At 47.7% G+C, this 26,905-nt stretch overlaps 2 protein-coding genes across 3 annotated transcripts in view; one reads left to right on the top strand and one right to left on the bottom strand.

Moving 5' to 3' along the window:
• The window catches only part of RXFP2 (relaxin family peptide receptor 2), a 449,786-nt gene that overhangs the window by 158,370 nt on the left and 264,511 nt on the right, over positions 1-26,905 (top strand). The gene's annotated exons all lie outside the window — the stretch shown is intronic.
• On the bottom strand, positions 1,443-26,716 carry LOC142292426 (uncharacterized). The gene is made up of 8 exons (XM_075337770.1): positions 26,581-26,716; positions 9,558-9,664; positions 9,408-9,485; positions 9,250-9,327; positions 8,938-9,151; positions 8,701-8,857; positions 8,345-8,571; positions 1,443-1,594 (listed from the first exon to the last, which is right to left on the bottom strand). Exons 1-8 carry the CDS (start codon positions 26,714-26,716, stop codon positions 1,443-1,445), a joined length of 1,149 nt encoding a protein of 382 aa, XP_075193885.1.

Genomic DNA, 26,905 nt, shown 5'->3' with positions numbered 1-26,905 from the left:
AATATCAAAATAAATCACATAAATCATCAAATGCAGTTTCTGTATAATACTCTCCAGGACAGCAAAGAAAGTGCAGCTAATAACTTAAGTCATAATAAAAGTTAATAGATGGAGGGGTCCCTTGTTCAGGACATATTTAACCATCGGCGAAAGTGTCTGCCAAAAGTGTCTTCTCTGTGGATGACCTGTGTAGGAACATATTTAAAGATATGATTCCCCTGAGGATGTGCTACAGGGCAAATGAACTATTGCAGATCACGGAGGAAATTTTATATACATATATCTAGCTGGTACTAGTGTCTGAATGAGCAGCTTTTATTTGCATGTTCCTTATGATAAATGCCTCAGTGATAGATTGTATACCCATCCATGTCTGTTAGCAGCTCATTTCAGCTGATCAGATCAGCCGACATGTGCGGGGAATAATGCAGGCTCACCACACGAGTCCGCATTAAAGGGACAGTTGCACACTGCAGTGCTATGATATGTGGAGCAATCAATATGGGAATATAGACGTGCATTACTGCTATGAAAAAACATGTAAAAATTGAGATACTTAGCACAGAAGAAAGGTCAGATTTTATGTGAGCCCAACAGCCAGCGGCAATGCAACCTCATTTTTGTTGGGTACCTAATCAAACTAATGCCTCTCTTTGGGTTAAAAAAAATGGCAATTGATGTGTGGACAGGAACCTGCAAATGGAGAATTGTTAGTGTTTAATATTTAGTTTGCACCTGTTCACATTAGAAAGATAGGATGTGTCATCAGAATTTTTCTTAGATTAACGCATTAAAGGGACAGACCGACCAAGGACGTATAGGTAAGTCCTTGGTCGTTAAGGGTCTTAGAAAGTAAAAGTGAGGTTTTTTTTCCTTAGCATAATATCTATGTGTGCAGAATTATTGGGAAATTAAATGAAATACAATTTTCCCATCAATTGTTTATTTTTATCTGTTAGGCCTAAGACACATGGCATGAAAATCAGAGTGAGTGGAATACGATAAAACATCGTATTCTACTCAGACCAACATTGCTCTATGAGCCAGCACCCATGAGCGATTATTTTTTCAGCCCTAATCGGACCGAGAAAAGAGTCGCAGCATGCACCGGTGTACTGAGAGTGCAGAGCGAGAATAGCAATAGCCAGAAATGGAGGAGAGAGGGAGATAAATCCCTCCCTCTCCTCCTCAGCGCTGACCCTCCCCTCCTCAGCGCTGGCCCACCCCTCCTCAGTGCCAGCCCGCCCCCCGCAGCTGTGGTCCGATTGCACGATCGGACCTCAGTCGCAATGACACTCGCATGACACTCGGCTTCTGCTGTGCTGCCAGCGTGAGCCGAGTGTCATGCGAGGATTGCAGTAGTCCCTGTGTGGCCCTAGCCTTAATGTGAGAATAATAACCAAACAACTAAAAATGTACAAAATACATTTAAAAAAAATATGTCAGTGACCAATATAGCCCTCCTTTTCAATAATAGGCATAAGCCTTCCTTCCATGGAGTCTGTCAGTTTCTTAATGTTTTGATGATCAACTTTTTGGTCAGCACCAACCACAACCTCCCAGACACTGGTCAGAGAGGTGACTGTTTCCTTCACTATAAATATCCCATTTAAAAAGAGACCATAAGATCTCAATAGGGTTTAGGTCAAGAGAGTTAAAGGCAAGGTCCTTATTCTTTCATCTTTTAGACCTTTACTGGCAGCCAAGCATTGGAGACTTCAATGTTGCCATGGAGTATTGTTCTAAATAAAAATCATGGTTTTCTTGAAAGACACAGACTTTTTCTTGTTACACTGCTTGATAAAAGTGTCAGTAGAATTAAGAGTTGATTTTTAATCCATATTCAATCTGAAACAGTCCAACTAGCTCATTTTTAATAATACCAGCCCATAGCATAATGCATCTGTGGCGCCCTGGACAAGCCAGGACGTCACAGGTACTGCAATAACACACCCCACACCCCGGTTAGGCACATCAGTCACACAAAAATCCTTGTTGCCTCCCTCCAGGGGCTGATGTCCACACCAGGTGGGGGGGAGCCAGGCGGTTGGCCCCACCCACTGAGGAGTTCACAGTCCTGGAGGCGGGAAAAGGAAGCAGTCAGTTAGGGAGAGTGAAGGAGAAGGAGTGAAGTGGCAAGTGAGGAGCAGACTGACCGTGTCCGGGTACGTGGCCCGGGCACATACAGCAAGGTTGGCAGACGGTGGTGGCCGTCTGCAGGAGTGGCCTATCAACGCGGAACCGTAGGGCCGGGGTTGGGCGGTGGCCCACCGGTACCGAACCGGGGAGCGAAGAGAAGCCAGCACAAACCGGCAGGGCCTGCGGACCCCGACCAGGCTGGGAGTCGCCGTTAAACTGGTTAAATCCGTTAGCGATGGGAACCTCCGGGGTTTCCTAGCAACCAAGACCTGATTGAAGGCAACAGTCCAAACCGAACAGGGAGATACAGCTACCGCCAGAGCTAGAGCTCCCAGGGCCAGAGCCTGCGGGCAAAAGGGGCTCCCTCGGCATCTATCCAAGCTGGGGAGTGGGTTACCGGTGGGAAGCCATCGGGACCGAAGACACACACTAGGTGCAGGGAAAGGCAGCCACCACCAACCATCCGGAAGTGATCACAGCAGCCGGCTGCGGGACCCGTCGATCCAGCCATTTGTTTAACCGGAGACTCTGTATCTGTTCTTGGCTGAGTGAGTACCACCGTGCTCTCTGGCACCGCGCTGCCCCCACGACCCTGCACCTCACCTACCCTGCAATCCTCCCTTCACCTTACCGGGCCCCGGGACCACCAACCCCTACCCACGGAGGGGAAAACATCCCAGCTGCTCCCTAACAACGCTCCCGGAATCCCCGTCACCAGCAGCGGTGGTGCCCTAACCTCACCACGACCCGTGGGTGGCATCACGAACCAAATTCCCAAACCAACCCCTTTCACTCACGGGCGAGGAGCACCGCTCGAGTCCCTGGATCCGGCCCACAGCTCGAGCCACCGAGCAGCAGCAGCAGCCGGACCCAAGCCGCGGGCGCGGTCGAGCAGCGCACCCCCCCGCCCGCGACACATCCTCTACCTTGCTGGTGTTTGAGTTGAAGTGGAGGTCTGTGCACCTTACTGATCCAGCCACGACCTATCCATCTGGTTTGTCAAGAGTCACATTCATCTCATCAGGCAATAAAACCTTTGAAAAATCTGTTCCTTGGTGGGTGGTAGAGATCAGTGGAACAGGTAAAATTCTAATTTGCATGTTTGCATGTTTTTTTCCTGGGAAATTTGATTTGATTCTCTGGGATAGAGCACAGTACCCAGAATATGTAAAAAAATGATAAAAACCTTTATACTCACCCCACTGTTCACCTCTCAAGCTGCTCTGCTCTTCACCACCACCCATCCAGTCCTCAAAGGATCATTAGAACAGCATTGACAAGGCTTCCAGTTTTGTTAGGCCTGTGTGGGTTCTGCACATGCACCTGTAAAGTGGCATGATTTACATATGACTCTGCTGGTGCAGATCCATTTTATGTGTTTGTTTTCCTGCTGTCAGCATTCTCCAAGGTTATGTCCGATTTGGAGGAGCCTATTCGGTCGTGCCTCATTCCGGGGGTCACGCTGCTTTATCTTGGAACTGTTTTCCTCGGTACGTCGCCAGTGATAGTTCCTGCTCTGTAGTGTGTGCTTTTGGTTCTTGTGAGTCTGTTCTGATCCTGCCCGCTACCTCGTACTCCTCTAGTACTCTTTTCCCTGACCTCCATCCTTCCTATCTTGTCTTACCGCCCTGTCTCCCTAATCTGCACTCTGCTTTGTTATCCCGTCTCCACTCCCTCCTCTATACTTACTTGTCCTCTCAGTTTCCGACACCGGCTTGCTATCTGACTACAACTCTGCTCCCCTCTGGCTCCTGATGATACCTCTTGGCTTTCTGACCCTCAGCGCTCACTTGACTCCAGCTCTGCTTACCCCTCTGTACCTACGTGACTTCGGCCGGTTTCACACATCCGGCTTTTTGCCGTTTTGCCGGATGCGGCGCTCTCCCGTACAGTTAATACAGTACAATGACAGCGCAACAAGCGCCGGTCACATGCTGTCATGTGACCGGTGCATGTGACCCGGAAGTTACAGCGCTGTCATTGTACTGTATTAACTGTACGGGAGAGCGCCGCATCCGGCAAAACGGCAAAAAGCCGGATGTGTGAAACCGGCCTTCCCGGCACTCACCTTCGGCTTGATCAACCATTCTATTGTATCCTTCTGCTGATGCTAGTGACCTCTAGTGGTCTTGCGCCTAACTACACTTGGAAGCACTGCATCCTGTCTGAGAACTGGCTCCCCCTGGTGGTAGCATCACACAAAGATTGCACATGCACAGAACACTCCAGGGCCTGACAAACCCTGAAGCCGCAGTCTCACGACCAAGATCCCAGAAATGTCAGTGCTTCCGACACTAATATGAAGATGCAATGAGGACCAGACAGATGGTGGTGAGTAATGGAGAGGCCGGAAAAATACAAATGTTTTTCTATTTGTTAACATTTTTATGGCCTTTTGTGGCTCAGAAAATGGCAGCTGGTGGTCACAATTCTGCTGGATCTGCGCAGAAGTGAGTTCCAAAAAATCTGTAATTTGGAGAATGCCGATTATTGTAAAATTCAAATTAAATTCAATTCCACTCAAATCTATTTGGTCATCTCTAGTGGTGGTCGAGTATCAGCTTCTCTTACCTCAGCCATGTCTCTGAGCACATTGTACTTCTAGGATCTCCGAAGAGGTTTGCAGATCTGGAATATGCCTATGAGTAATGAGTTTCTCCGAAACACGTAAGGCGGGGGCTTTTGTGGTCCACATCATGGGTATACACATGTTTTTATTTTTGTGCATGTGATGTTTCAATAAGGAAGAAGCTACGATTTTTTAAGGATTTTGGTGCTGGACTTTCCTTCTTTTTTCTAGATCTGGAATATGACACCACATGAGGATATCAGGTTCCCGGTTGCTTCATTTGATTGTTCTCACAACTTTGGCCATTAATGCGCATTTGTTTATTTTTCTCAATACATTTTTTATTCTGCACACCTTGATAAAGGGTGTTGATATCTTTAGACTTTACCTTTCTTCATTACACAAGTACACATCACCTGATCTGTCTCATCCAATAAGCTTTCACTTTTATACATTGGAGTTGGAAAATTTGCACAAAAATTCCGATATTGTCAAAATACTCACTTGCATAATAATTGTACACACAGTGTATGTACTGTATGTATCACGTCATGGCAATGGCAAAGTAATTGGAATCACAAAACTACTACGGTATGGTATTTTTTTTTATGACAAATTCCCTTTAAAGGGACAGATTTTTTTTTACCTGTCAACCCCATTCCTTTTAAAGGAAATGATGGATTCTTTCACTAGGCAGACCCATAATATGCTAATTTTGTGGGTACAGTCCACCTCAAATCTGATGTCCAAAAGATTTAACCCTTTTCTCGACCTTTCATATACTGGTACACCATAGATCATGTACTTCCCTTAGATGTCAGTTAACACATGGAGCCCACATCTTTCCCTGCACTTCAGCTGATCTGATCAGCCAACATGTGACCCTAAGGCTACTTTCACACATCAGTTTTCTGTATTCAGGTACAGTCCTTTTTTTTGCCGTATCCAACGTTTCCGGTTTTGTTGTGCAAACCGGAGCAAACCGGACCCACCGGATCCGGTTTTAAGCGGATCCGTTGTGAACGGATCCGTAAAAAAACGGATCCGGTGTGTCCGGTTTGCATCCGTTTTGCATCCGTTATGTCTGTTTTTTTACGGATCCGTTTTTTAAACACTAAACAAACAATTAACGAGTTCCGTATTCTGATTGGCTATTGGGAAAATATAGTATATATACAGTATTTTGAAGCATATATTACAGAATGAAGACAGAGACAATCAGAAACCATGGATGCTATTCTTGCAAATTACACAAAGATCACTGCAGATTTTATATTTGAGGCAAATCGCTTGGCTATCATCGTCAGAGAAAAGGAGCGACAGCGACTGAGGCGTCAGCGACATCGACGCTTTTGGATCCATCCCCTGACTGCCCAGAGACTGACACGTGGGGTGTTTTCAACCCTATACCTGGAGCTCCGTGGAAACCATGAAAAATTCACAAGCTATGTCCGGATGGCAGTGAATAATTTTGACGTCCTCCTTGGCCTTGTTGCGGACAACATCCGTAAAACGGACACCTTCTGCCGTTACTCTATAACACCCGAGGAGCGTTTGCTGGTTACGCTTAGGTAAGTTTTTTTTTTTCGAACTGTATCCTCCTGTAAATTGACTTTTAACTGTAATGTGTTTGCTATTATTTTTTTATAATTATTGTCTTTCCTTTACAGATTCCTTGCAACTGGAGAGTCGCTTTCGTCCCTCCACTACCAGTTTCGACTAGGAATTTCCACCATCTCGGGAATCCTTAGAGACACTTGCCAAGCCTTGTGGGATTGCCTCCATGATGATTTCATCCCCCAGCCCACCAGGGACAGATGGCTTGCAATTGCTGAACAATACTATAACATTTGTCAGTTTCCAAATTGCCTTGGCTCAGTGGACGGCAAACATATAAGAATTGTGAAACCTGCTGCTTCGGGGTCAGAATACTACAATTATAAAAAGTATTTCTCAATTGTCCTAATGGCAATAACGGATGCGGACTACAAATTCATCTCAGTGGACATTGGCGCATATGGGAGATCCAATGACTCGCAGGTCTTTAAAATGTCCCCAATGGGGCACCGAATCTATGGGAATACTTTTGATTTCCCTCCTGCAAGACCTCTTCCTGGCACATGTGAGCCCCCAATGCCCTTTGTTTTTGTGGCCGACGAAGCCTTTCAACTCTCCCAACATCTATTGAAGCCATATGCAAGCCGTGGATTGACGCAAACACAAAAAATATATAATTACAGATTATCCAGAGCCAGAAGAATGGTGGAATGCTCCTTTGGGATACTAACCAGCAAATGGCGAGTGTTGTTAACAGCCATTAATTTAAACATTGAAACTGTTGATGAAATAGTGAAAGCATGTGTGGTACTGCACAATTTTGTTTTAACAAAGGAACCTTTGTCCTTGGATGACCAGAGTTTGGAATCCACCTCTTTGACTGACTACACCAGTCCTGGATTTAGGAGTAGTGTTGCCTGTTCAACAATCCGTGACAAATATGCTGACTATTTTGTGTCCCCAGAAGGTAGAGTAGATTGGCAAGATCAAATGGTATAAGATTTTTGTTTAGTTTTATAACAAATAAACATAGTTAAAAATAAATTAAAAAATATCTTGTTAACCTTGTTAATTTTAATCTTTCACTCGCTTTAAAAATTTGTAATTTTTACACCGTCAAATTACAACATGTTATGTTTTTGTATTACCTTTATTATTAACTTAACTTGCAAAATAATATTACCCCCCAAAAAAAACAAGAACAAATAAATACTTTTCAACAAAAAACTTTTATTTTTATTACATACATAACTTATAAATTGGTATATCTTGGGCTTGGGGTGGAGATAGTACTGGAGGGGCTGACAGGTGGGAACACACGCACAGTTGGAGTATTGAGGGTGGAAAGTGGTGTTGGTGGTGGTGGTGGGGAAGTAACAGAAGGTGAAGGTGTGGTTGAGAAACCAAGAGGGAAACCAGGAGATGGGATGGGATTTGGTAAGGATTGAGGGGTGGAGTGGAGGGATTGGGAGACAGAAGAGGTGGCGGGTGAATTAGTGGCTTGAGTTGGGGTCATGATGGGTGTGGAAGGCGAGATGTGGTAGTGGGAAGGAAGTGTAGGGGCAGATGTGGTTGGGAGCTGGTACTGGGCCGCAGGCTGGTACTGGTCTGCAGGCTGGTACTGGGCAGCAGGCTGGTACTGGGCAGCAGGCTGGTACTGGGCAGCAGGCTGGTACTGGGCAGCAGGGGGAGTAGGGACAATGGCTGGAGGGGGGGCAGGTGCTGGAGGAGGGGTGGGTGGAGGTGGTTGGGAGGAAACCTGCGCCAGAGCCTGCCGTGTGGCTTGCATTACATGCATCTGCTGGTCAGGAGATAGCTTTTCCATGCGCTCTAGTACGGCTTGAAAAAAACAATGATTGGGTGATTTACTTGCATCTAAATGCAGCCTGTCCAGACGCGTGCACAATTCGTGTGTATTTTTTTCCATATTGGCATTTATGAAGCTAAAAGATGAACGATTTTGTTCGGCTAATAATTGAATGGCGTTCTGGAAGGCTGCATTTAGATGCAAGAACTCGGGCGCATAGCTCTTTTCCTGACCCCTATGACGCTGACGCCCAGAACCCAAAGGTGTTCTACTGAGGGCAGCAGTGTCAGAGGGGTGGGGTAGGGGAAAAGCTATCTCGTCAACAGCAGCTTCAGGTAATGAAGTCTCACGTGAAGCTCCAGCGCAGGTGGATGGGACAGATGTCGATGGAAGGGAAGGTTCAGATGGGTGGGGTCTGTGCCTGTGTTCCCCAGTGGCGGACTGTTCAGGGATCGCTCCTATCGGGTTCGATGCAGGCTCCTGAGTGCTGCAGACGGTGCTGGTAAAAAGAGGAAAAACAAAACAATAATTAATTTAATTGCTATACAGTGCCACTGAATAAAAAAAAAAGGCAAAAAAAAACAGACATAAAATATTATACTTTGTACATATTGTGTGGAATATTTACCTTCTGCACACCATAGTTGTCCGGAGGAACGACAACGCTCTAAAGTAACGGTACTTCGATCTGCGTCCTCCGGATCCACTCGGGGCCTGCATCTCTTGATTCAACTCCTTTTTGAAGCGATCCCTGATAGACCGCCACCGCTTCTGAAGTTTGTCACCTGAAAGTGGAAAGCACAAAGTGGTTAGTATACAACACATTACATCCTGCAGCATAACCTACTGAACTGTGAATACTTACGCTGTTTCTTCTGGCCACGAGAATTGAGCTCCCCCCAACCTTCTACCGCTGCGTGGCATACCTCGTCCCAGAGTCGACGGGTTACGATCGAATCAGCGTGGCGGCGGTCAGCCATGTTCCACAGCGGCTCCCTCTCTCTAACTTCATCGATGAGGAGGTCGATGTTGATAAATCCGGCCTCCTCACCGTCAGAATCGGGAGCACGCTGTGATGCCTGTTCAAAGAAACAAAAAAGAAATTAAAAAAAAAAAAAAATTATACCTAAATTCACACAGACATGAAAAAAAAAAAAAAATTAAAAAAAAAACTTACACTAAGACCACCGCCACCTCGACGACGACCCTGGGACGGTCTTGGGGGAGCTCTATCGTGAGCCCTAGAAGTTGAAGCCTTTAGTGAAGGAAAAAAAAAACCATTATTTACTTATGTGTTTGGTGTGCTGTGGTAAACAATTCCTGTATGAAACTTACACTCTGACCGCCCGCTCCGTGTATTTCTCCACCCCTTCCGTCATCTTCTGGCAGCATCTCCTGTGATGTTTCGGCCACCTATGTAAATGTCGTTTATTTAAAATTTTTTTTTTTTTTTTTAAAAAAAAAACCCTAAAAAAAAATATATACCTCAGTTTGTGAACCGGAGGGCGGGCTACCAGAAGACGACATATCTTTTTCTATAACAGGCCTCGCACAGCAAATGGCTTGACAAAACTGTGCCCGCAACACTGCACCTGTAAAAAAAGAAAAAACAATGTCTAAGTACATGTACGCAGCTCACAACAGTGATCTGTGGACAGTACTGTGGACATTACCTCAGGGACACTCTCCGCCACAACAATTGAAGACTGGCACCGAACCAAACTGGCACAGCAAATGGCTTGACAAAACTGTGCCCGCAACACTGCAACTGTAAAAAAAGAAAAAACAATGTCTAAGTACATGTACGCAGCTCACAACAGTGATCTGTGGACAGTACTGTGGACATTACCTCAGGGACACTCTCAGCCACAACAATTGAAGACTGGCACCGAACCAAACTGGCACAGCAAATGGCTTGACAAAACTGTGCCCGCAACACTGCACCTGTAAAAAAAGAAAAAACAATGTCTAAGTACATGTACGCAGCTCACAACAGTGATCTGTGGACAGTACTGTGGACATTACCTCAGGGACACTCTCCGCCACAACAATTGAAGACTGGCACCGAACCAAACTGGCACTGCAAATGGCTTGACAAAACTGTGCCCGCAACACTGCACCTGTAAAAAAAGAAAAAACAATGTCTAAGTACATGTACGCAGCTCACAACAGTGATCTGTGGACAGTACTGTGGACATTACCTCAGGGACACTCTCCGCCACAACAATTGAAGACTGGCACCGAACCAAACTGGCACAGCAAATGGCTTGACAAAACTGTGCCCGCAACACTGCACCTGTAAAAAAAGAAAAAACAATGTCTAAGTACATGTACGCAGCTCACAACAGTGATCTGTGGACAGTACTGTGGACATTACCTCAGGGACACTCTCCGCCACAACAATTGAAGACTGGCACCGAACCAAACTGGCACTGCAAATGGCTTGACAAAACTGTGCCCGCAACACTGCACCTGTAAAAAAAGAAAAAACAATGTCTAAGTACATGTACGCAGCTCACAACAGTGATCTGTGGACAGTACTGTGGACATTACCTCAGGGACACTCTCCGCCACAACAATTGAAGACTGGCACCGAACCAAACTGGCACAGCAAATGGCTTGACAAAACTGTGCCCGCAACACTGCACCTGTAAAAAAAGAAAAAACAATGTCTAAGTACATGTACGCAGCTCACAACAGTGATCTGTGGACAGTACTGTGGACATACCTCTTCCCTGGAGCACTGGACTGGAGGACAGCAGAAGTTGAAGTCAGGAACCAACGGCAGGAGGTGTGTAGAATGTGCTGGATCCTTTTATAAGTTTTGTGATGATGAAAAAAAAAAAATTTGCGCATGCTCTGTTTACCAAACCGGATGCGGTCACCGCATCCGGTTTAAACCGCATTGCGCCGGATCCGGCATGCATAGACAACCATTCTATACAATGCCGCATTGTACCGGATCCGGCAGAATGCGGTTTTTTTAAGGGGCAAAAAAACGTTACATGATACGTTCTATCCGGCCGCCGGATTTAATTATTTTGCCGCATCCGGAAAAAACCGGATGCACCGCAAAGCCATCAGGTACAATCCGGTTACAATGCAAGTCTATGGGGATAAACCGGATGCGATACCGGATCCGTTTTATCCTTTTTTTTCCGGATTGTACCTGATGGCAAAAAACTGATGTGTGAAAGTAGCCTAACAGAAGCAGAAAAACTGGAGATCCACCCACCGCTGATAACTAGTTAAATCCTGCTGTTAATCTCTGAAAACGGGATTTAACTCACTTTGGTTGGGAGTGCTTCTGCTTCTTGCTCCCGTCACCAGCCCCTTGACACGATTGCGGGGCACTGATGGGCTGTCATGACAGCTGGGGGTCAACTGATGACCCCTGTCACTGTCATGACAAACTTCCAATGAAACGTCATAGGAAGTCAGTATTTCTGCTGTACAGAGTGATGCTGATGCGCTCTTCTGTACAGCACAAACGATCGGAAGATTGCAAATTCAAGTGCCCTAAATGGACTAGTAAAAACAATAAAAAGTGGGAAAAAAGTTTTTAAAAATATGAAAACAAATTAAAAAAAAAAGTTCAAATCACCCCCCTTTTGTGCCATTGAAAATAAAGCAATAAAAAAAAAATACACATTCTGTGGCATGCAGAAGTTTGCGAACCCCTGGTCAAAATTACTGGTATTGTGAACAGTTAGGCAAGATGAAGATGAAATTATCTCTACAAGGCATAAAGTTAAAGATGACACATTTCCTTTGTATTTTAGGCAAAATAAAAAAATATTTTCATCTTTTACATTTTTAAATTAACAAAAAAGGAAAATGGGCCAAAGCAAACATTTGGGCACCCTACTTAGTGGTTAGTACTTAGTAGCACCACTTTTGGCAAGTATCACAGCTTGTAAACACTTTTTGTAGCAGCAAAGAGTCTTTCTATTCTTGTTTGAGGGATTTTCGTCCATTCTTCCTTAGAAAAGTCTTCCAGGTCTGTAAGATTCCTGGCTCGTCTTGCATGCACTGCTCTTTTGAGGTCTAGCCACAGATTTTCAGTGATGTTCATATTAGGGCACTGTGAGGGCCATTGCAGAACCTTCAGCTTGCATCTTTTGATTAAGTCTATTGTGGACTTTGATGTGTGTTTAGGATCAGTATCCATTAGTGATGAGCGAGTACTAAAAAGCTCGGGTGCTCGAGGCTCGGGCCGAGCCTCCCAAGATACTCGTGTACTCGGCCCGAGCAACGAGCCCAATGTTATCCTATGGGAGACCCGAGTATTTTTGTGAAATGACCCCCCGGCAGCATGGAGAAACCCTAAAACTGTCACAAAAGTCTCAGAAGAGTGCTCAAATGACATGGCATCAGCATGGGGAAGACCCCTTGAAGCATTTATCACTCAAAAGTCACAGCTGTGAACAATTTTGTCCGAGTTTTACGCCATTTTTACGGACTCACCAGAAAACCTTGCAAAATGACCCCAAAATGAATTTTCATGGCGGAAATGTTAAGGGCACATACCCAATAGTGAGATAGAGCTGGTGTATGTTACTTTTTGAGATTAATACATGAAAGATTTTACATAAACATTGTGTGGCACTCCGATGTCCAAAACGCACGTTTTGTGCTTTTTACTAGCGATGTCGGTCATTTTTTTTTTCATTCTATCTCCCGTCGGTCGGTCTCGCTCTGTCGGTCTCTCTCTGTCTTGTCTGTCCCCCTCTCACAGTCTGTCGGTCATTCTCCCCCCTCTCTCTTACTCACCGTTCGCCGATCACTGCTGCGGCACTGCACGGCATTCACACTGCTCCTGCGGCTTTTCTTCTTTTGAAAAAGCCGGCCGGTCATTAATCAATCTCGTATTCTCTGCTTTCCTGCTTTTCGGCGCCTATGATTGGTTGCAGTGAGACACGCCCCCACTCTGAGTGACAGGTGTCACACTGCACCCAATCACAGCAGCCGGTGTGTGTGTATACTGTGCAGTGAAATAAATAATTAAATAATTAAAAAAAACGGCGTGCGGTCCCCCCCAATTTTAATACCAGCCAGATAAAGCCATACGGCTGAAGGCTGGTATTCTCAGGATGGGGAGCGCCACGTTATGGGGAGCCCCCCACCCTAACAATAACAGCCAACAGCCGCCCAGAATTGCCGCATACATTATATGCGACAGTTCTGGGGCTGTACCCGGCTCTTCCCGATTTACCCTGGTGCGTTGGCAAATCGGGGTAATAAGGAGTTATTGGCAGCCCATAGCTGCCAATAAGTCCTAGATTAATCATGTCAGGCGTCTATGAGACACCCTCCATGATTAATCTGTAAATTACAGTTAAAAAACACACACACACGAAAAATCCTTTATTAGAAATAAAAAACAATAACAAAGTCCCTCATTACCAATTTATTAACCCCGACAAACCCTCCATGTCCGGTGTAATCCACGGTCCTCCAGCGTCGCGTCCAGCTCTGCTGCATGCAGGTGACAGGAGCTGCAGAATACACCGCCGCTCCGGTCACCTCCACGCAGCTAATGAGGTGAGTATAGCGATCAGCTGAGCTGTCACTGAGGTTACCTGGATCCAGCGGTGGCCGCGGGTAACCTCAGTGACAGCAGCTGATCGCACTACTCACCGCCGCTCCGGTCAGCTCCATGCACCAACTGAGGAGAGTATAGCGATCAGCTGCTGTCACTGAGGTTAATCGCGGCCACCGCTGGATCCAGCGGTGGCCGCGGGTTACCTGACTGACAGCAGCTGATCGCGCTTCTCACCTCAGTTGCTGTGTGAAGCTGACCGGAGCGGCGGTAAGTAGCGCGATCAGCTGCTGTCACTGAGGTTACCCGCGGCCACCGCTGCATCCACCGCTGGATCCAGGTAACCTCAGTGACAGCTCAGCTGATCGCTATACTCACCTCATTAGCTGCGTGGAGGTGACCGGAGCGGCGGTGTATTCTGCAGCTCCTGTCACCTGCATGCAGCAGAGCTGGACGCGACGCTGGAGGACCGTGGATTACACCGGACATGGAGGGTTTTGTTGTGGGTAATAAATTGGTGATGAGGGACTTTGTTATTGTTTTTTATTTCTAATAAAGGATTTTTCGGGTGTGTGTGTTTATTTACTGTAATTTACAGATTAGTGATGAGCGAGCATGCTTGTCACTACTCGGTACTCGCACGAGTATCACTGTACTCGGGCTGCTCGGCGGGGACCGAGTAATCTCGCGATACTCGTGCTTTACTCGTGGTCTTCATTTCTGCATGTTGGCGCTCTTTTGAGAGCCAGCCCTCATGCAGGGATTGGCTGGCAGACCACTGCAATGCCACAGCCCTGTTAGTTGTGGAATTGCAGTGATTGGCCGGCCTGCACAGCGTCACCGAGCCTTTATATAGGCCGGCGCGCTGTGCTCTGCTCACAGCTATTCTGACAGTGAGTGTAGGGAGAGTGTCGCTGATTCAGGGAAAGCTTTGCGGCCCTTTATAGTTAGTTCCGGAGCAGGGCTGCAAACAGTGTGACCAGAAGTCCTTCTCAGGACTATTCTAGTTGTATACAGGCAGGCAGGGTATAGCCAGGTCGGAGTACAGTAGCAGAGTCCTTCTCAGGACTATTGTTGCTATATACAGGCAGGGTATAGCCAGGTCGGAATACAGGCTAGTGACCAGAAGAGTCCTTGTCAGGACTATTGTAGCAGTATACAGGCAGGCAGGCAGGGTATATATAGCCATTCCTAGTGGTGACCGTATACCAGCCTTCATCATATCTGGGGCTGGTGTACACAGTGTAAAACAGTCCAGATAGTGTCAGACTTCTCAGTAATTGTCGCTCCTAAAAACCAGTTAGGTTCTTATTGCGTCCGTGCTTGCATTTAAAAACAGCACGTGTGTGGCAGTCGGTGGCAGGGTACAGGTGCGCGTTTTGCACAAACTATTATATAACGCACAAGTCTAGTGTATAATACACGTCAGTCAGCAGTGTCTGATAGTGTCAGACTTCTCAGTAATTGTCGCTCCTAAAAACCAGTTAGGTTCTTATTGCGTCCGTGCTTGCATTTAAAAACAGCACGTGTGTGGCAGTCGGTGGCAGGGTACAGGTGCGCGTTTTGCACAAACTATTATATAACGCACAAGTCTAGTGTATAATACACGTCAGTCAGCAGTGTCTGATAGTGTCAGACTTCTCAGTAATTGTCGCTCCTAAAAACCAGTTAGGTTCTTATTGCGTCCGTGCTTGCATTTAAAAACAGCACGTGTGTGGCAGTCGGTGGCAGGGTACAGGTGCGCGTTTTGCACAAACTATTATATAACGCACAAGTCTAGTGTATAATACACGTCAGTCAGCAGTGTCTGATAGTGTCAGACTTCTCAGTAATTGTCGCTCCTAAAAACCAGTTAGGTTCTTATTGCGTCCGTGCTTGCATTTAAAAACAGCACGTGTGTGGCAGTCGGTGGCAGGGTACAGGTGCGCGTTTTGCACAAACTATTATATAACGCACAAGTCTAGTGTATAATACACGTCAGTCAGCAGTGTCTGATAGTGTCAGACTTCTCAGTAATTGTCGCTCCTAAAAACCAGTTAGGTTCTTATTGCGTCCGTGCTTGCATTTAAAAACAGCACGTGTGTGGCAGTCGGTGGCAGGGTACAGGTGCGCGTTTTGCACAAACTATTATATAACGCACAAGTCTAGTGTATAATACACGTCAGTCAGCAGTGTCTGATAGTGTCAGACTTCTCAGTAATTGTCGCTCCTAAAAACCAGTTAGGTTCTTATTGCGTCCGTGCTTGCATTTAAAAACAGCACGTGTGTGGCAGTCGGTGGCAGGGTACAGGTGCGCGTTTTGCACAAACTATTATATAACGCACAAGTCTAGTGTATAATACACGTCAGTCAGCAGTGTCTGATAGTGTCAGACTTCTCAGTAATTGTCGCTCCTAAAAACCAGTTAGGTTCTTATTGCGTCCGTGCTTGCATTTAAAAACAGCACGTGTGTGGCAGTCGGTGGCAGGGTACAGGTGCGCGTTTTGCACAAACTATTATATAACGCACAAGTCTAGTGTATAATACACGTCAGTCAGCAGTGTCTGATAGTGTCAGACTTCTCAGTAATTGTCGCTCCTAAAAACCAGTTAGGTTCTTATTGCGTCCGTGCTTGCATTTAAAAACAGCACGTGTGTGGCAGTCGGTGGCAGGGTACAGGTGCGCGTTTTGCACAAACTATTATATAACGCACAAGTCTAGTGTATAATACACGTCAGTCAGCAGTGTCTGATAGTGTCAGACTTCTCAGTAATTGTCGCTCCTAAAAACCAGTTAGGTTCTTATTGCGTCCGTGCTTGCATTTAAAAACAGCACGTGTGTGGCAGTCGGTGGCAGGGTACAGGTGCGCGTTTTGCACAAACTATTATATAACGCACAAGTCTAGTGTATAATACACGTCAGTCAGCAGTGTCTGATAGTGTCAGACTTCTCAGTAATTGTCGCTCCTAAAAACCAGTTAGGTTCTTATTGCGTCCGTGCTTGCATTTAAAAACAGCACGTGTGTGGCAGTCGGTGGCAGGGTACAGGTGCGCGTTTTGCACAAACTATTATATAACGCACAAGTCTAGTGTATAATACACGTCAGTCAGCAGTGTCTGATAGTGTCAGACTTCTCAGTAATTGTCGCTCCTAAAAAACAGTTAGGTTCTTATTGCGTCCGTGCTTGCATTTAAAAACAGCACGTGTGTGGCAGTCGGTGGCAGGGTACAGGTGCGCGTTTTGCACAAACTATTATATAACGCACAAGTCTAGTGTATAATACACGTCAGTCAGCAGTGTCTGATAGTGTCAGACTTCTCAGTAATTGTCGCTCCTAAAAACCAGTTAGGTTCTTATTGCGTCCGTGCTTGCATTTAAAAACAGCACGTGTGTGGCAGTCGGTGGCAGGGTACAGGTGCGCGTTTTGCACAAACTATTATATAACGCACAAGTCTAGTGTATAATACACGTCAGTCAGCAGTGTCTGATAGTGTCAGACTTCTCAGTAATTGTCGCTCCTAAAAACCAGTTAGGTTCTTATTGCGTCCGTGCTTGCATTTAAAAACAGCACGTGTGTGGCAGTCGGTGGCAGGGTACAGGTGCGCGTTTTGCACAAACTATTATATAACGCACAAGTCTAGTGTATAATACACGTCAGTCAGCAGTGTCTGATAGTGTCAGACTTCTCAGTAATTGTCGCTCCTAAAAACCAGTTAGGTTCTTATTGCGTCCGTGCTTGCATTTAAAAACAGCACGTGTGTGGCAGTCGGTGGCAGGGTACAGGTGCGCGTTTTGCACAAACTATTATATAACGCACAAGTCTAGTGTATAATACACGTCAGTCAGCAGTGTCTGATAGTGTCAGACTTCTCAGTAATTGTCGCTCCTAAAAACCAGTTAGGTTCTTATTGCGTCCGTGCTTGCATTTAAAAACAGCACGTGTGTGGCAGTCGGTGGCAGCGTCAGGCTCCACGTTGTCCCTGGATAGAGACGTGCATGAGGGCCTCAAAACATTGTTCCCATTGCAAAGGAGTGGGTCTCCTGTCGTTGTAATGTCCATTCTGCAAAGAATGGGCGAAAAAATTTACCACTGGGGGTATACCTGAAACAAAGGCCTAAGTATTGCAATTTGTAACGGTCATCATCATGGTGGCGCATGAGGAGAAGGAGGAGCAGTCCAGCGATTAGCCAAACTCCAGAAGTGTGTACCCATGGGTGAGTGGAGGTACATGGCAAACTTTAAATTCCGCTCTCATTTGCTGGTGGTGTGGTGAAGTCTGGCCCAATCCAACCCTTGTTCATCTTGATCAGAGTCAGCTTGTCAGCATTTTCAGTTGACAGGCGGGTGCGTTTATCTGTAATGATTCCACCTGCGGCACTAAAAACACGCTCTGACAAAACGCTAGCAGCAGGGCAGGCCAGGCCTTCCAAGGCGTAGAGAGCCAATTCATGCCACGTGTCCAGCTTGGATACCCAATAATTGTAAGGCACAGAGGAATGTCGGAGTACAGTTGTTCGATCTGCAAGGTACTCCTTCAGCATCTGGGCAAACTTAGGATTTCTTGTGGCACTACCCCGCACCTCAGGGGCTGTGGTACGTGAGGGGCTGAGAAAACTGTCACACATCTTAAAGACTGTTCCCCTACCTCTGGCGGATTGGACTTGTGCCTCTCTCGGCTGTACGCCTCGGTTGTCCACTGATTCATGACCTATGCCGCTAGCGTTTTGTGAGGGGAATGCTTTGCCTACTTCCGTGACTATGGCCTTCTGGAACTGCTGCATTTTGCCTGACCTCTCCGCCTCGGGAATAAGAGACATAAAGTTCTCCTTTTAGCGTGGGTCTAACAGTGTTACCAACCAGTAATGATTGTCGGCCAAGATGTTCTTAACGCGAGGGTCACGAGACAGGCAGCTTACCATAAAGTCAGCCATGTGTGCCAGACTCTTAACAGCCATCACTTCAGTATCCTGACCGACACGATGACTGAACATGCTGTCCTCCTCCTCCTCATCATCTACCCTGTCCTCTGGCCAGCCACGCTGAACCGAGGATATGACTGCATGTCATATCCTCAATTTGGCCAGAGAGTTGCTCCATGTCTTCATCCTCCTCCTCGTCATAGTCCTCCACTGCACGTTGTGATGAGACGAGGCTGGGCTGTGTGTTATCATCACCCACACCCACTACTGTTTCTTGCTGAAACTCATCGCGCTCCGCCTGCAATGCATCATGTTTGTTTTCTGAGCAGAGACCATTTTAGAAGGCAGAGAAGCGGTATGGTGACGCTAATAATGTCGTCATCGCCGCTCACCATCGTGGTTGTAGTCCTCAAAGTTTTGGCGGATGGTGCATAGGTCGGACATCCATCTCCACTCCTCAGGTGTTATGTGTGGAGTTTGACCCATTTCCCGACGGCTTAGGTGATGCAGGTACTCAACAACTGCCCTCTTCTGCTCACATATCCTGACCAACATGTGCAGAGTTGAATTCCAACGCGTGGGGACATCACACACCAGTCTGTGTGCCGGAAGATGCAAACGGCGTCTTAAGGCGGCAAGGCCGGCTGAAGCAGTAGGTGACTTTCGAAAATGTGCAGACAGGCGGCGAACTTTTACCAGCAGATCAGACAGCTCTGACTATGACTTTAGAAACCGCTGAACCTCGAGGTTGAGCACATGGGCCAAGCATGGAACATGTGTCAGCTGGCCTCGCCTCAAAGCCGCCACCAGGTTCCGGCCATTGTCACACACCACCTTTCCTGGCTTTAGGTTCAGAGTTGTGAGCCAGTGATCTGCCTGCTGTTTCAGAGCTGTCCACACCTCTTCTGCATTGTGGGGTTTGTCACCTATGCAGATTAGCTTCAGCACTGCCTGTTGCCGCTTCGCCGAGGCAGTGCTGCAGTGCTTCTGTGTCGCCCTGGACAAGCCAGGGGCCACAGAGCACAACACTTAAACACCCCACACTCCCTGCAGGCATATCATAGTCAAAACACAAAATCCTTGTTGCCTTCCCCAGGGGCTGTTGTCCACACCAGGGTGTGGAGCCAGGCGGTTGGTCTCCACCCACCGAGGAGGAGGGAAAACACAGGCAGTGAGAGTTAAGCTAAGGAAGTGGAAGGAGGAAAGTAGTAGAGAGGAGAAAAGTGACAGCAAAGAGCCTGAAGTTGGTCCGGGTGTGTGGCCTGGACAGGACAGCAAGGTTGGCAGGATGTGGTGACCGTCTGCAGTGGAGGCCGATTGGAGTCTGCCGTAAGGACCGTGGACGGGTGGTGACCCGGCCGTACCGGACCGGTATACAAAGCGAAGCCAGCACCATTGGCAGAGGACTTTCGGATCCCGGCAAGGCTTGGTGTCGCCGTGAATTTGCCAAATCCGTTATTGAAGGGGACCTCAGGGTTTCCAAACAGCCAAGTCCAGATAGAAGGCAACCGTACAACCGTGAAGGGGAGACACAGCCACCGGCAAGGGCAACCGTCTCCCAGGGCCAGCGCCTGTGGGCAAAAGGGGCTCCTCCGGCCCATATCCAGGTCAGGGAGCGGGTTACCGTTGGGAAACCATCACTACCAACACTTAACTTCGGTGCAGGGAGAGACAGTCATCACTAACCTGCAGGGAGGAACAACCGCAGCCGTCCGAGTGACCTGTCCATCCAGCCACTTGTTTTACCCTGAACTGTGTCATCATCATTGGGCTGAGTGAGTACCTCCGTGCCGTGCGGCACAGCGCTGCCCCTGCGACCATGCACTTCATCAGGCCCCGCAACCCGCCTGTCATCCATCTCTACCCCATCACCAGGCCCCGGGACAACCAACCCCCCTACCCACGTAGGGGAGAAATAACAACAAAGCTGCTCCCTGTCACAGGCTCCCGGGATCCCCGTCCAGAGCAGCGGTGGTGTCCACACAATCACCACAACCGTGGGTGGCGTCACGGACAATATCCCCAAAACCCAAACCACCCCTTTTCACTCACGGGCGAGTAGCGCCGCTCGAGTCCCCGGGATCCGGCCATCGCTCGAGCCAACGAGCAGCAGCAGCCGTAGAGCTGCGTCAGCCGGACCCGAGCAGTGGGAGAGCGCACCGTCCCCTCCTCCGCCAGCGACACTTACAGCTTGGGACTGGTGTGGAGGGTAAAGTGGATCAGGATGCGCAGGAGGAGGAGGAGGCTGAGGAGCATGACATTCCGGAGCTGTAGAGTGTGTGTGAAACCCTGACTGAGGTAGGGCCTGCAAAACTTGGTGTGTGAAGGACGTATTCCGTCCCTCGCTCAGACTGGGTCCCAGCTTGCACAATATTAACCCAGTGTGACGTCAACGAGATGTAGCGGCCTTGCCCACATGCACTTGTCCACGTGTCTGTGGTTAGGTGGACTTTGGCTGAAACAGCGTTGTTCCGGGCACGTGTGATGTTTTGTGACACGTGGTTAGTTATGCAATGCGGGGACGGCACACAGGGAGAAATAGTGGCGGCTGTGGACCGAGTAACGTGGGACAGCTGCCACCATCAGTTCGCGGAATGCTTCTGTCTCAACCAGCCTAAAAGGCAACATTTCCAGCGCAAGCAGTCGCGAAATGTTAGCATTTAGAACTGTGGCATGTGGGGTGTTGGCAGTGTATTTGCGCCTGCGCTCAAAGGTTTGCTGAATGGATAACTGAACGTTGCGCTGGGACAAGGACGTGCTTGATGATGGTGTTCTTTCTGCGTAGGCAACTGCAGGTGCAGGAGTGGAGGAGGCTTGTTCGCAGGCAGCATGGACAGGGGATTGGCTCGCATGCACAACCAGCGAAGACGTAGCAGTGACATCAGCAAGCACTGCTCCTCGACTCTGTTGTACTTCCCACAAAGTCGGGTGCTTGGCTGACATGTGCCTGATCATGCTGGTGGTGGTCAGGCTGCTAGTTTTGGTACCCCTGCTGATGCTGGCATGGCAGGTGTTGCAAATGGCCTTTTTAGAATCATCTGGAGCCAACTTAAAAAACTGCCAGTGTCAGAGTTCCTGGTTTTCCAGTTTTCTTTTGAAAGAGCTTGCCCTTTGTTAACATGGAGTTTTCTGTTATGTTGCCCTACTTCCTGTCCATCTGTTTAAAAGCCGCCCCTAAAGCTTAGTCCAGTGCCTGAGTATACTGCTTCCTGTGTGCTCCTGCCCTGCTGCTTTTGGTTCCTGATTGTTATTCGGATCCTCTTGGAAAACAACCGACACCGACTCTGGACTTCATCTGGTATCATCTAGCTGTACCTGGACTCCGTTTGCCGTCTTTGGTCGGAACTTCTGCCCGGTTCCTTCCGTTTAATACCACTCTGGACTCACATCACGTACAGACATTTTTCGACTTACCTATTGCCCTTTTGTGTCCCGGCTGCTGCGCATTTAGGGCTTCTGGGGTGATTGCCAGACAGTCCCTGTATAGGGGTTTGCTGTTGGTGGTCTCCCTGGGGGAGTCCGGTGCGCGGTACCGGGAATTCCCTTTCGCTCAGTCCCTGGAAGGTATTTCCTGTATTTATGTTCTACTGTGTTTTTGTTCCGTTTATGTACATATTTGCTGGTTGCATATTATAAATGTCTTGCACCAAGAACTCGTCTCTGGTTGTCATTGCCCTAACGCAATCGAAATCCTCAATACATACAATAGTATTACAGCCAGACTCGGGAAGACCTAACATTTGTACAGGCACCTTGTGTCGTGTTGTTCCGGGGAACAGTTGACTGACGTCTGCCTGGGGCCACCACTCTGCTTCTTACTGCCTGTTGTGATGCTACGCCTCCCTCCCCCTGTGCACTGCTGTCCTCGCTCTGCATATCCTCCTGCCAGGTTGGGTCAGTTACTGGATCATCCACCACGTCGTCTTCCTCTTCCGCACCCTGCTCCTCCTCCTGACTTCCTGACAATTGTGTCTCATCATCGGCCACCCCTTGTTGAGACACGTTGCCAACTTCGTGAGAACGTGGCTGCTCAAATATTTGTGCATCTGTACATACAATCTCGTCATGGCCCACTTCAACAGGAGCTGGCGAGAGGCCAGAATTTGTGAATGGAAACGTGAACGAACAGCTATTCCGAGTGTCCAAGTGTGGGATCAGTAATGTCCGTGGACGTGTACTCGGCCTGGTGGTAGGAAGGAGGATCAGGTTCTGAAATGTGCGGTGCAGTATCACGGCTACTGACACTTGACCGTGTGGAAGACAGAGTGTTTGTGGTGGTGCCAATCTGACTGGAAGCATTATCCGCTATCCAACTAACAACCTGTTGACACTGGTCTTGGTTCAAGAGGGGTGTACTGCTGCGGTCCCCAAGAATTTGGGACAGGACGTGCGAGCGACTAGATGTGGCCCTTTGTTGTGGCGAAATTAGAGCTTGCACACAACCTCGGTGTCTGCCTGCACCACCATCACGTCCACTTCCTTGTTCGTTGACAACGCCCTTGCGCATTTTGCAATGCTGTGCTGATGTGTATTCACTAGACTTGTGTGTTATATCCAAGTTTGTGCAAAACTCACACAAATGCAGCGGAAAGCTGCCACCAACAGGCACACACGTGCGGTTTTTAAATGCAAGCACGGAGGCACTAAGAACCTAACAGGTCTCTATCCAGGGACAACGTAGAGCCTCCCAATGTTTGGCTTCCCTGCCTAAGGGCTATACTATAATACACCCACTTCCTTCCAATGGGCACTTCAGGTTTACAGGCCTTCATGCACGTCTCTATCCAGGGACAACGTGGAGCCTCCCAATGTTTGGCTTCCCTGCCTAAGGGCTATACTATAATACACCCACTTCCTTCCAATGGGCACTTCAGGTTTACAGGCCTTCATGCACGTCTCTATCCAGGGACAACGTGGAGCCTCCCAATGTTTGGCTTCCCTGCCTAAGGGCTATACTATAATACACCCACTTCCTTCCAATGGGCACTTCAGGTTTACAGGCCTTCATGCACGTCTCTATCCAGGGACAACGTGGAGCCTCCCAATGTTTGGCTTCCCTGCCTAAGGGCTATACTATAATACACCCACTTCCTTCCAATGGGCACTTCAGGTTTACAGGCCTTCATGCACGTCTCTATCCAGGGACAACGTGGAGCCTCCCAATGTTTGGCTTCCCTGCCTAAGGGCTATACTATAATACACCCACTTCCTTCCAATGGGCACTTCAGGTTTACAGGCCTTCATGCACGTCTCTATCCAGGGACAACGTGGAGCCTCCCAATGTTTGGCTTCCCTGCCTAAGGGCTATACTATAATACACCCACTTCCTTCCAATGGGCACTTCAGGTTTACAGGCCTTCATGCACGTCTCTATCCAGGGACAACGTGGAGCCTCCCAATGTTTGGCTTCCCTGCCTAAGGGCTATACTATAATACACCCACTTCCTTCCAATGGGCACTTCAGGTTTACAGGCCTTCATGCACGTCTCTATCCAGGGACAACGTGGAGCCTCCCAATGTTTGGCTTCCCTGCCTAAGGGCTATACTATAATACACCCACTTCCTTCCAATGGGCACTTCAGGTTTACAGGCCTTCATGCACGTCTCTATCCAGGGACAACGTGGAGCCTCCCAATGTTTGGCTTCCCTGCCTAAGGGCTATACTATAATACACCCACTTCCTTCCAATGGGCACTTCAGGTTTACAGGCCTTCATGCACGTCTCTATCCAGGGACAACGTGGAGCCTCCCAATGTTTGGCTTCCCTGCCTAAGGGCTATACTATAATACACCCACTTCCTTCCAATGGGCACTTCAGGTTTACAGGCCTTCATGCACGTCTCTATCCAGGGACAACGTGGAGCCTCCCAATGTTTGGCTTCCCTGCCTAAGGGCTATACTATAATACACCCACTTCCTTCCAATGGGCACTTCAGGTTTACAGGCCTTCATGCACGTCTCTATCCAGGGACAACGTGGAGCCTCCCAATGTTTGGCTTCCCTGCCTAAGGGCTATACTATAATACACCCACTTCCTTCCAATGGGCACTTCAGGTTTACAGGCCTTCATGCACGTCTCTATCCAGGGACAACGTGGAGCCTCCCAATGTTTGGCTTCCCTGCCTAAGGGCTATACTATAATACACCCACTTCCTTCCAATGGGCACTTCAGGTTTACAGGCCTTCATGCACGTCTCTATCCAGGGACAACGTGGAGCCTCCCAATGTTTGGCTTCCCTGCCTAAGGGCTATACTATAATACACCCACTTCCTTCCAATGGGCACTTCAGGTTTACAGGCCCTCATGCACGTCTGTATGCAGGGGCATTGGTGAACCTCACAATTTAGGACTGCCCTGGCAAAGGAAAATACTACAAAGACTCACTTCCTCAAAATGGGCACATTAGACTCAAGAGGCCTTCATGTACGTCTCTTCTCAGGGACATCGGAGTGCCACACAATGTTTTCACGTAAAATCTTTCATGTATTGATCTCAAAAAGTAACATACACCAGCTCTATCTCACTATTGGGTATGTGCCCTTAACATTTCCGCCATGAAAAATCATTTTGGGGTCATTTTGGAAGGTTTTCTGGTGAGTCCGTAAAAATGGCGTAAAACGCGGACAAAATTGTTCACAGCTGTGACTTTTGAGTGATAAATGCTTCAAGGGGTCTTCCCCATGCTGTTGCCATGTCATTTGAGCACTCTTCTGAGACTTTTGTGACATTTTTAGGGTTTCTCCATGCTGCCGGGAGGTCATTTCACAAAAATACTCGGGTCTCCCATAGGATAACATTGGGCTCGTTGCTCGGGCCGAGTACACGAGTATCTTGGGAGGCTCGGCCCGAGCTTCGAGCACCCGAGCTTTTTAGTACTCGCTCATCACTATTACAGATTAATCATGGAGGGTGTCTCATAGACGCCTGACATGATTAATCTAGGACTTATTGGCAGCTATGGGCTGCCAATAACTCCTTATTACCCCGATTTGCCAACGCACCAGGGTAAATCGGGAAGAGCCGGGTACAGTCCCAGAACTGTCGCATATAATGTATGCGGCAATTCTGGGCGGCTGCTGACTGTTATTGTTAGGGTGGGGGGCTCCCCATAACGTGGAGCTCCCCATCCTGAGAATACCAGCCTTCAGCCGTATGGCTTTATCTGGCTGGTATTAAAATTGGGGGGACCGCACGCCGGTTTTTTTAATTATTTATTTATTTATTTTACTGCACAGTATAGACACGCCCACCGGCTGCTGTGATTGGGTGCAGTGTGACACCTGTCACTCAGCGTGGGGGCGTGTCTCACTGCAACCAATCATAGGCGCCTGTGGGCGTGGAAAGCAGGGAATATGAGATGGCTGTGTACAGAGCACAGCGCGCCGGCCGGTATAAAGGCTCGGTCACGCTGTGCAGGCCGGCCAATCACTGCAATTCCACAACTAACAGGGCTGTGGCATTGCAGTGGTCTGCCAGCCAATCCCTGCATGAGGGCTGGCTCTCAAAAGAGCGCCAACATGCAGAAATGAAGACCACGAGTAAAGCACGAGTATCACGAAATTACTCGGTACCCGCCGAGTAGCCCGAGTACAGTGATACTCGTGCGAGTACCGAGTAGTAACAAGCATACTCGCTCATCACTAGTATCCATTTGTAGAAGCCATCCTCTTTTCATCTTCAGCTTTTTTACATATGGTGTTATGTTTGCATCAAGAATTTGTTGAATTTTCATTGAATCCATTCTTCCAAAATGCATCAGGTTTGTTTAGATGTTCTTTTGCATACTTTTGACACTGAATTTTATGGTGAGGACGCAGGAGAGGTTTTCTTCTTATGACTCTTCCATGAAGGCCATATCTGTGCAGGTGTCTCTGAATAGTAGAACAATCTACTACAACTCCAGAGTCTGCTAAATCTTTCTGAAGGTCTTTTACAGTCAAGCAGGGGGTTCTGATTTGCCTCTCTAGCAATCCTATGAGCAGCTATCACAGAAATTTAGCTTGGTCTTCCAGACCTTCTTCTTGACCTCCACGTTTTCTTAATCTCCACTGTTTCTGTTAACCAACATTTCTCAATGACATTTCGAAATGAGGAAAGTGCAACTTGAAACCAATATGCTATCATCTTATAGCCTTCTCCTGATTTATGAACCTCCACCAGTTTCATTTTCAGAGTGCTAGGCAGCTGCTTAGAAGAACCCATAGCTGCTGTTTTTTAGCACAAGATTAGAGAAGGCTGGGTTTTTGTAAAGCTGTGAAATTTACATCATCTGGCCTTTCCTAACGATGATAAGCTTTAACTGTAACAGGCTAATTAAGGTCTGAAATCTTGGTCAGGGTTATCTGAGCAGAAAAATCTCCGAGGGTGCCTAAACCTTTGCATTGGCCCATT

This window comes from Anomaloglossus baeobatrachus, chromosome 2 (assembly GCF_048569485.1).
Source record: "Anomaloglossus baeobatrachus isolate aAnoBae1 chromosome 2, aAnoBae1.hap1, whole genome shotgun sequence".
Classification (NCBI taxonomy): Eukaryota; Metazoa; Chordata; class Amphibia; order Anura; family Aromobatidae; genus Anomaloglossus; species Anomaloglossus baeobatrachus.
This window is presented reverse-complemented; position numbering and strand designations above follow the sequence as displayed.